Raw genomic sequence first — 11,538 nt, 5'->3', positions numbered from 1 at the left:
TTGAGGCTGCAAGCTCAACTACACTATACAAAACCACTTAGTACAAAAAAATGCATGCAATTATGTGTTCATATGTACAAGTAGTATATTTATGTTGAAATAAAACTTATCTACACCATTCGATAAACATGCGTGATTATTCAACATAACAGATGGTTATATAACAGTTATATTGTAATTTTGTTACACTGAAGCTATCCATACAGACAGATTTACAAATAAAGAAATGTTCTTAGTGCCAAAACATCCGTCGCCAAATGGGCTGGCACCACATAGGTTTGGCGCCTAAGCGGCTTGCCAAAATGCCAGTGCCCAAACGGCGGCACCAAATCCCCCTGACCAGCATTTCTCTGCTGTACTTGAGAACACTGAGACGAGTTGCTTTATCTTGGCTGACCAAGTATTCAGCTATTCAGCCCTCAAGCCTGCTCTGCTGTTTAATAGAATCATGGCTGATCTTGCACCCCTCATGTCCACTCTCCTGTCCTTTTCCTTTAATCTTTGACTCCTGCACTGATCAAGGATCTATCTACCTTTAAACGTACACAAGGACTCTGCTTCCACGATGCTGTCTGACAGGGAGTTCCAAAGACACTCAACTCTTGGAAGAAATTCCTCCTCATCTCAGTCTTAAATTGGCACTCCTTTTATTGTAATATTATGCCCTCTGGTCCTCAGCTCTCCCATGAGGGGAAGCATCCTCACAACATTTACCCTGTCAAGCCTCTTAAGAATCCTCTATGTCTCAATGAGGTCACTCCTCATTCTGAACTCTAGTGAATAGAGTCCCAACTTGCTTAAACAATACCTTCATATCAGGGATCATCCTAGTGAACCTTCTCTGAACTGCCTCCAATAAAATTATATCCTCCCTTAAATAAGGGGACCAAAACTGTTCTCTCTACTCCAGATGTTATATCATCAGCACCTTGTACAGCTGCAGTAAGGCTTCCCTTCTGTTATACCCCAACTCCTGGAACTGAGGGCCAACATTGCATTGGCTCTTCTAATTTCCTGCTGAACCTGTATGCTAGCTTTATTTGTTCCATGCTCAAGTACTACCAAGTTCCTTTTGACTTTCAGATTTCTGCAGTTTTTGTCCATTCACATGTACCTAATCATAAATTGAACTTAGCACCTTCCTAACTCAGACACAGTATTTGAACCACTTCTGGCTCCACGATGGCAATATGAAATAACTGTCTTGAAGATCCGAGGGCTGCACACTCACTGGAGAGAGATGATTGGTGATGGTTTACCCTGAGGGTCACTGCCTCAGGTGAGAGTTGAGGTTGAGAAGGTGTGACCTTCATGATAACCTCAGCTGGCATGGAAATGCAATTTGTACAGCTAGTACCACTCAGTATCACAAATCAATTGTCCACAAACTGAGCTAACTAACCACTCCCTTTTTCTGTAATGATCTAGAAAGAAACAAATGCATTCTATAAAATGCAAGGCTTCACTTTCTTCTCTGGAGTTTCCTTTTCCTATCCTATTCTAATTTTTTTTTGGTGCTGAGTTAACCTCTTTGGATAGGCTGCCTTAATAGTTTTGACAGATACACCCGAATTAAACAGTGACCTCCTCCCTCCCCCAACCTCTTCCTTCTCCCGGGCATTTACTTTTGTGAAGTGAAACATGAACATTAAATTCTATGACAATTTTTTTGAGAAAGTTACAATAGTATTTAAATGCCAATAGAGCAAAATATAAGATTCTTGGCTATATTTAAACTAAACTAGCATTTGGTGCCTTTTATATTGCAGTGAGCGCCATGGCTGAGCGGTTAGCTAATCATTTTGCAGTGTATAAGCCCGCGACTGATCTCTTCCTACAATATATGGATCTCAACAGAACTGAAGATGCCAAACTCCTTTTACAGGTATTCATTAATCATTCTGTAATATGATTTGTAAAACAATTATTTAATAGTCACTGCCTTTCTCCTTTTTCTGTTTGGAGTTGCATATTTAAACAAATGTGTCAATAATGTTAACTTATGTTACTGTGCACTACCTTGTGAGTAATGATCAGAATGGATGCTATTAACTTAATGGGTTTTTGTTTCGACAGTATGTTCACGTCTTCTCTCTCAGGATTTGAACATATTTCTTGAGTTTCCTCAATAATACCCTCAATACTTGTGTTAATTTTTTTTAAAAAGCAAAAGGACTGCAGTTGCTGGGCATCAGAAACAAAAACAAATTGCTGGAAAAACGCAGCACCTCTGGGAGCATCTATGGAAAGAAATCAGTTAGTTTTTCAAGTCCAGTAACCCTACGTCAGAACTTGGTGCTAAATGTAGCAGATCAAATCACGAGATAAATGAGAGATAGGAAATCTGATAAATAATTATTTTTCACTTCTTTGTGTAGTTGGGACACGTTTTATTTATGAGTGCATAAGACCAAATACTGAGGGCAGCCGTAATCATTATGGTGCGATGCATCACTGTTCAGAATTGGGCAAGTGGACAATTGTGTATTCTGCTCTGATATGGTGCGTAACATTTTTAAAATATTACGGTTTTAAAAAACACTTCCTATGCTTGTTGCATAAGACAGAAATCATGATATCGTTATACTGTCATTAACAACAGTAGAGTAAAAACCTCTTGTAATTAAACTGGGACCTCCTATTTCACTGTGACACATGCAGAAAAAAGATTCGGATTTCTTTCCTTATTGTTCCTTACACTCCTCTCAATTTCAGTACATCACATGCCTGTTTGAAATAAAGTACCACTACAAATCCCAAGAAATAGATGATACTAAGTGTAATGTAAAATTGATGCTGCTCAATTGAAATCCTAAACATTTTCTCCTTGGACGTGAAATCTATGTACACAGCAGTGTATTCTTCTGCAGCAAAATTAAAAACACTATCTGTTCTCTTAAGTTAGTTACCAGTAAAGTAGTAGTGATTCCTGTAATTAAGCTGGAAATCCTCAGAATCTGTTTAGTTTTTTACATTTGTTCACAGAATGTTGGTATTGCTAACAACTTTTTTGTTACTTGTGCTTTAATTTTCCAGTGTTTTCAGTGTATCCTTCCTCTGTACATAAAAAAATGAAAACGTTCCTGAAAGGTGTAAAGATTTATTGCTGCGGCATATGGTATTTTATCAGTCATGTTCTGTCTGCAATTTTCCAACAAAATAACAAATGCATAAATTCATAAGTTGCTGTTGCTCGATGTTCTGAATTTGCAGTAAATGACAGGGTGGTAATCTTCAGGGAATGAGACAACAGCATTCAGGCTTTTTGATGGTTTAAGACGTAAAACAGAGCAAATGTTGAGCAGTCTGTAGGGAATAAAAGCTGCCATTGACAGTGTACACACACGCACTGACAAAAGAGTCTGTTCCCAGCAGGTGGCAGCCAAACAATCAGTGATATTGCAGATTGCTGGGTTCATGGGTACTCATGCTGTCAGCCTGTGCACATTTTTCTCTTCCAACAGTAAACAACACAGCTTTTGCTTGTAATATTATATGATTAATAAATGCAAAGAGTTAAAGCAAGCCAAACTACATATTGAGCTGGAACAGCCTACAATTAATATCTATTGTCAAACATTGTTGCACATTTAGACTATGGTATTTTGTAACTCTTATATAAACATAACACCAACAGCAGCATTAATGTATTAAATTTGAGCAGTATAATTACATAAATGTTGACCAACGCACTTTTTTGGATGTGGGAATTCTGTCATATTAAATAAATAAATCTTGACCAGTAAAAAGGATTCAGGCTCATAAATTACATTCTGACAGAGCCTGCGTGGGTTTCCTCCATATGCTCTGGTTACCTCCCACAGTCCAAAGAAATGCAGATTAGATGGATTGACCAAGGTAAATGTGGGTTACAGCGAGAGGATTGGAATGTGAGTGGGATTCTCTTCAGGGGTCAGTGTGGATTCAGTGAACCGAATGAGCTTTTCTCTGTACTGTTGGTTTTCTATGATTCTACGAATCATATCTCTTAAGAGGTCAACCTAGCACAGTGCATGATGCTAGTTATAAATTTTGCCTTTGCAACAAACTTTAAAAATCTCTTAGGGTTTTGTTTTGATGCAAATTGATACACTTTGCCAAATTCAAACATGTCATCGGTTATGCGTAATGCTACTTGGTCTATTTTATCCATTTAAGGTTACAAATAATTGTATTGCTCTCGAGTTGTGGAAGCATGTATGCAGTTCTGCAGATATGAGATAGAAATTCAAGGCACATGTAGATTTGGTGAGCATCCCAGAGAGAGAACCTGTTCACATATCTGGTTCCAACTGAAAAATCAAACTCCTTTTCTCTTTTTTTTTGATTGATTGATATGTGTTTCCAATTTTTATATTTATTCCAAGACTTACATTCTTAATCATGATGTGGAGGAGCTGGTGTTGGACTGGGCTGGACAAAGTTCAAAATCACGCAACTAAGTAAGCGCTAGCTTTTGGAGCACTGCTCCTTCATCAGGTGGCTGTGGAGGAGGACCATAATGCACAGAATTTGTAGCAAAAAATTAGTGTCATGCAACTGAAATAATATATTGAACAGTTTTGGGACCTTTCCTGCTTTATTGCATTTTTGCAATAAATATATCATTTCAGTTGTGTGGCACTGTAATCTTTTGCTATAAATTCTGTGTTTTTATGTTCTGAGGAAGGAGCAGCGCTCTGAAAGCTAGTGCTTCTAAATAAACCTGTTGGACCATAATCTGGTGCTGTGATTTTGTACATTGTACATTGTTAATGACTGTCTAATTTAAGGCCATTGCTTGGGAGTATCCCGGTGGGTATTTTCAAATCCTGGTGGGTATTTGAAAATTCAAGGGTGGAGAGGAAATTGCAAGATGAATAAAATATTGTGAATTGTTGTTTGAAGTATTTTCTTAAACTTAGTGCAGTGTATTTTGTTTATGATGGGCAGCCCCTCATTCGAGTAAAATGCATCTCTGATTTGGGATTGCCATACTCTCAGTTGAGTGGTTTTCTTTTACGCTAATGGAACATTCTTGGATATGTATGCCCCCTCTAGTTTTTCTCTCATGAAAAGTTAGTGTTATCCTTTTAGTCAAGGGGCAAAATCCCAACAGATGCCTTAGTCAAACACCTTTGTTGGGATGGTATAATGGGCCAGCATGTTCTGATTTCAGTCCTTCCCTCAATACTTGTCAGGTTGAAATCTACAGAAGTAAAAATACAATAAAACCAGCATTTCCCTTATGTTTCAATCTGTTAAAAAGTAGTAAATGGGGGTGGCCCTGATCATTCATAGCATACCGAGATTGTTTTTGGGATATCAAAAAAATCCCAAAGAAATCTCAGATGCTTTGAGCAATAATTTTAACAACAGACAAAAGGTGAAAGGAAGATGGTCTGCGAGTAGGTTTTGTGTTAGTGCAACATGTAAACTATGTGCAACTGTTAAAATAATTAACTGAAAATGGCATGAATAAAAACTGGATAAATGGCATTGATGTGAAACTGCAGTACTTGATGGGTTGTAATGTGAATGGGTAATGGCAGAAAATACCGTTGAAATTTATTCTCGATTATATGGGCATCAATAATCTATTGCCTTGTAGAATTACCATTGTGAAAGTGTGGTGAGCAGCCTTGTAGAAGTGCTATTTCATTTGATACTGAATCCTGGGGTAGATTCCAGGATTTTGACATCTGCAGTGAAAGAATGTTGATCAGAGTTCAAAGTCTGAATGGTAAGTCACTTGGAGATACTCCTTTTAGGTGATGATGTTCCCGTGAGTTTGCTGCCCTCCTCTTTCTAGGTGGTAGATGTTGTAGTTTTGAAAGATGCTGTTGAGGGAGTTTTGGTGAATAAATATTAGTTCAGAAAGGCAGGAGAATAGTACTGAAAGATGAATAGCAACTTCAAGTAATGTACTTTGGCATTAAGCTATTTTTATTTTGTAAAAATTACTCATAGTGCAACTTAGCAAATTTGTAGTGTATCTGAACTGAGCATGCTGTTTTTGATATGATGCCATTATTTAATTGATTTAATATGGTGCGAGTTATATTTCTAGCTTATGACTTTTGTGCAAGATCATAGCCAATGAACAGTGTGACTCAATTCAAGTTGGGACTTTGACAGAAAACAAGAAAATACTCACTTAATTTCTTGGCATTACTGTGGGTTTCTGCAGTGCTGTTTCACTTTGGGGACATGAAATTGACATCAGCCTCACCAAAAGGATGCAACTCTCTTGTCTGTTAGTTACAAAGGTCATCTATATGGTCAGCTTCCGCAGTTTGAGCTGGGTACAATCTACCTGCATAGCATTTTGTCACAGTGCTACTGAAACAGCAGTTTACTTCGGCCACAGAGACAACTAATGTAGAATATAATAGGAGTTATTTTCTGATGGAAGAACTACTGCTCTGTATTTGGCCTTTTGATACTCAGCTTGACAACTTCAGGATGAGGAATTATTGTATCATTCATTACTAACATTCACAACTGAAGTCAGAAAATATGAATAAACTGGAAATTACATTTTTAAATATGGCTCATAATTATAGGATTAAGTATTTCAAATGCGATGTATTTAGCGAATGTTCCTTAATTTGCAATTGTGTGCTATTTCAACATAAAGTTAAGGTATTTACCCAAATAGTTACACTGTCTAAATGCAACCAATGTATTTGGGTTTGTTTTTCAGAGGTGCCCTGCAATTGCCGAACAGAAAAAAAGTTTGATTTCATTCATTGCTAAGTCTGCACAGAAACCTGGGCAGGTATGTACACAGAGTCTGCAAAATATTTGTATAAAAATCATAGAATCCCTACAGTGAGGAAGGAGATGACTCAGCCCATCAAGTCTGCACTGATCTTCCGAAGACCATCCTATCCCAACCCCCCCATCCCTGTAACCCTGCATTTACCGTGGCTAATCCACCTAACCTATACATCCCTGGGCATTTTATTCCTGAGCTACTATCAGTGGCAAGTGACGAGCAGTCAAGGGTGTTAGTCCTATTTCCTAAATCAGATTCTTTAAAAGAGGTTGAACTGCAATCACTGAAGAACAGTCTCAAATTACCTTCGAATTCTCTGCCATGTCACTGGCTGCCCCAAAAATAACCACTTCGGTAAAGAATTGCTGCTGAATTAAAAAGCTGTTCGGTAAAACTGGTTCGTTTCTTCTTGAATAGATTAACACAGCCCTCTTCTGATACTTTACACATGATTTCACTCGCCTTCAAATTATTTCTATCACCCACTGGAGTCATCTGATATACCCATTAGTGCTGTTTTCTCTAATGGCTTTCTTTCTGACACAATTCTTTACACTTTGGCTAAAATAAAAATAGCTGACTTCTAATGATACTGTGCTAATTGTTCCTTGTTCTGCAATGTTGCAGAAATAAGTCTTAATTTTCCAAATGAGGGTAATATGAATGGAGAAAAATGCTTGTCACATTGTAAAAATGTAAGGCATTATCTGTTTAAGGAGTTAATTACCCAGCAGTATGGTACAAAATGTTCAATGTATTGTTATCAGGTTAAATTTTATTTGTCTCTTTTTTTTCTAAGGCTCACAAGATCACAGGGCTACTTGATCTGATGAAAGATTTTCCAGAAAAGGAAGTGGCGTATTCATATCTAATGAAATGTTATGGTAAACTGTTTAATGTCAGGCTTATTTTGTTAAATAAAGTCAAATTTATTTGGAGCAACAATAATTCAGTATTTAACCACAATGTAAGGCTATTGCAAAATGACTCCCGTTTTTGTTTCTTCTCTAGCATTAGACAATGATGTGGTTTCTGCAAAGACCTTGTATGAAAAGGTTCAAGAAGAAAAGTTGATACCAGACAAGTTGTTCCTGAAGCGCCTTGCTGTGCTACTGAAAAATTCAGGGGAATCTTTATCTTTCACTGAACCCCCTGTGAGTATTCCGACTTTAATCAGCCATGATTTCAATCTCGGATCCATACTGAGGTAAATTTAGGGCAATACTGTGAAATGCTCTGCAAAGCAACCGAGCCAACCCATGGTGACATGTTTGATTTTTCATAGCACTGAAGAATGGGTTTCCACCTTGGATGGCTGCCCCTCATTACAGGATTTGCCGCTATATTACAGGCAACATGTTGGGTTTTTTTTTGGTCTGAGTTTTCTGAAACAATTGGTGGGTGCCAATAAATGAATACAATGTGCCAGCAGGTGGATGAGCAAACCTGCTGAGCCTCAAATTGCAGGATACAGAGTTTACAGCTTGTGATTTCCCCAAAAAGTGAACTCCTAATTGTAACGTTTGTTGCAGAAGTTTACTCAGTGGGAACTGTCTGATCACCCTTAGGAAGCAAATTCCTATCATTTTTGCCTACAGAGCGTTAGGTAAAAAGCAATAATGTTAGAAGCTTATAAAGAACAGGGTGTGTAGTCAGTAACTGAGATATGTCCAAGCCAATAAATGTACACATTATTATGAATAGATGAATTTGATGACTAAAAATTTTTTCCCAGGAATATCAGTGTTGAGGGACTTTGGAACTGTCTTTTTGAAAAGATGGAGGAGAGTCATTGAATATTTTTAAGGCAGAGGCAGACGGATTTTTGTTAAACCAGAAGGGTGAAAGGTTATTAGGGAAATCATGGTCAGATGGGCCATGATTTTATTAAACGAGAAACAAATGCAAGGGGCTAAATGGCTTATTCCTCCTTTATTTGTTTGAATTTGATTTATAATAGCTTTGTAGGCATGGCAAACATTAGTATGTAACCACCTGTTTACAAATTTGCACTGTTGACCACTGGGATGTTTCAGGCAGAAAGAATGACCTTGATTTATAAGGGAGCGCTCATGTTATTCTAATAGTAATGTCGCAAGTGTCATAAATTGCATTTTTATTCCATTGCTTACAGAGTTATGAAATTTTCTTTTCCCTTTTTCTATCTTAATTGGACAGATTTATTTTAATTGTACACGGCCAACGTTTACTGTTGATCCCTTGAGATGGTAGAGAAAGGCTTTCTTGAACTACAGCTGTCCATGTGGGGGTGCAGAAACAAGTACAGTACTGTTAGGAAGGGAGCTCCAGGGTTTTCATGGGGATTGTAGTCATGAGGGAAGAGCAAATTGTTTTCACATCAGGATGGTTTTGCAAACTCCTAAATTTTGATCTAAGTTCATCAGTACAAAATATTTAAGTGCAGCCTGCAATTAAAGGAAAATACTATGGATGCTGGAAATCTGAAGCAAAGAAAATGCTGGAGAAACTCAGCAAGTCTGCCAGCATCTGTGGAGAGTGTTAACATTTCAAAATGAAATTTATATCGCTGCTAATTTATTACAGTTTTGATTCAATTCCCTGCAGTATGGAAACAGGCCCTTCAGCCCAACCATTCCATATCGAACCTCTGAAGAGCAAGCCACCCAGACCCATTCCCCTCGCCTATATGTACCCCTGACTAATCCACCTCTCATTATGGGCAATTCACCTGACCTGCACATCTTTGGACTGTGGGAGGAAACCCACGTAGACACGGGGAGAATGTACAAACACCCCACAGTCACCCGAGGCAGGAACCGAACTCAGGTCCCTGGCGCTGTGAGGCAGCAGTGCGAACCACTGAGCCACCGTGCTGCCCCAATTTTGTTATAAATTGATATTAGACTCTGTAAACTAAGTTTAATTATGCTCAACACGTTGTGTGTTACATGAATTCCCCCCTTTTGCTTTGGCTTTTTTTATATGCAGCAAGCTGTTCAGTTTGTGCTGATTATTTTTTAATAATGCTAATACCATCACTGTTGAAAAGGTCAGTGCATTTAAATGTTCCAACAGTTTGGAATATGACATGTCGGTATTTAGTCATACTTTGCCTTTCAAAACATAATTACAATGCTATTCAAAGAATTGTACCTGTTGGATTGAAAGTTATTTCATCAGTATAGGCATATTATTTTTAAATGCAGTGCTTTAAATAACAGTACAAAGCCCACATATATTAAGAATATAACACTTTGTTCATATAAATCATTCAACATTTTATTCTCTAAACAGGAAAGTTTCAAATTTTATGCAGACAAGCTCAGGCGAGAAAAGGCAGCAGAATCTTCTGATGAAAGTCAAGATGAAGATTGAAACTATCAGACATTTTTATACTTTTGAGCCAATTTATGATGAATGTGTATTTCTGAAATGTTAATTTTAACTGTGTTGACTGTACAGAAGTATTTAATGTGACAAATAAAGGTTCAGAGGAGACAAAACTTGAGCTTTTTGTTCGATAAGTCTGAGAATTTTGAAATTATTATCATTCCTGCGTTGTCTATCGCTGAGTGGTAGCATTCTGAAGCATGTAATCTAATGTAACACTTGTGGCGTAATGAGGGCATACTATAAAGGAGCAGGTGAGTTCTCTTGATCTTGACCAATATTTAATGATCAATAAACATAATGAAAATGGATAACCTCAATAATTTTATTGCTGTTTGCAAATTCTTGGAGTTAATTGCCTACTTTAATTTGTGAAAGGTGGTGTATAAATATGTGTTTGTATTCCAGTTGCACTAAAAGTAGCACACAAAGTAAATTAATCAACCCAAAAGGTATAGGTTATTGTTCATTACAATGCAGTCACATTTTTAAGCATTGTGTGTAATTAATAGAAATTGAGTGATGGATGAAGAATCTTGCATGTTAGCATTCGTTCATATCCAGTTTGATGGCACTGGGCTACTACAAATATATAGTATTGTTATGCGAGCAACACACTGTTTGGTCAAATTAACAGGGGAAGCTTAAGGCATGGATGTACTATTCTCCCTCCTGATTTTTTGAAATGTTAATTTACGGGATGAGGACATCACTGGCCAGGCCTGCATTTATTGCCCATCCCTAACTGCCCAGAGAGCACTTAAGAGTAAACCACATTGCGGTGGTTGTGGAGTCACATGTGGGCCAGACCAGGTAAGGATGATAGATTTATTTCCCTAAAAGAAATTAGTGAATCATATGTCTTTTTTTCCAACAAATGACAGTAGTTTCATGGTCATCATCAGACTCTTAATTCCAGATTTCTATTGAATTCAAATTCTACCAAATGCCATATCCAGAACATTACATAGGTCTCTGACTTAATAAAAAAACAGAACAAGCTGTAGCTTGATTTGTTTCCGTTCCAAAGGAATAAGTATTAGATAATACCACTCGGCCATCACTTCTCCTCAAACTAGGAGACTAGGCCTTGCAGACTAGGATCTTGGAAACTCCACAGATTTCTGTTGAGGGATGGCAGTGGCAATTACACAGTTTCTGAAAATGCGCAACATATTCGCCTGCCTGCCTAAATTCATATTCCTGTGGAATTGAAGTAAATCAAGCTGTAAGCCAACATGGAATTTTTAAATTAATAGTTGCCTGGACATGAATAAACATCAGAGTTTTCTTAACCAACTTAGATCCAAGATAAAATTTACATCTGTATAGGAGGGAGGTCAAGGACAGATCCTTGAAGAACATCCAAGATGACGGTGGAGAGGCAGGAAGTGAAGCCATTGGTG

The 11,538-nt window shown here is 37.6% G+C and overlaps 1 protein-coding gene across 1 annotated transcript in view; it reads left to right on the top strand.

Moving 5' to 3' along the window:
* The window catches only part of lrpprc (leucine-rich pentatricopeptide repeat containing), a 136,898-nt gene extending 126,653 nt beyond the window's left edge, over positions 1-10,245 (top strand). Inside the window, exons 34-38 of the mRNA XM_072580618.1 lie at positions 1,770-1,885; positions 6,686-6,760; positions 7,560-7,644; positions 7,772-7,914; positions 10,037-10,245. Of these exons, the coding sequence (XP_072436719.1) occupies positions 1,770-1,885; positions 6,686-6,760; positions 7,560-7,644; positions 7,772-7,914; positions 10,037-10,117 (500 nt within the window). The 3' untranslated portion in view covers positions 10,118-10,245. The remainder of the gene's footprint in view (positions 1-1,769; positions 1,886-6,685; positions 6,761-7,559; positions 7,645-7,771; positions 7,915-10,036) is intronic.
* The last annotated feature ends 1,293 nt before the right edge of the window (positions 10,246-11,538 follow it).

The sequence above is a fragment of the Chiloscyllium punctatum genome, chromosome 11 (genome assembly GCF_047496795.1).
Source record: "Chiloscyllium punctatum isolate Juve2018m chromosome 11, sChiPun1.3, whole genome shotgun sequence".
NCBI classification, from domain to species: domain Eukaryota; kingdom Metazoa; phylum Chordata; class Chondrichthyes; order Orectolobiformes; family Hemiscylliidae; genus Chiloscyllium; species Chiloscyllium punctatum.
The sequence above is the reverse complement of the archived record's forward strand: the minus strand, read 5'-3'. Positions and strand labels throughout refer to the sequence as shown.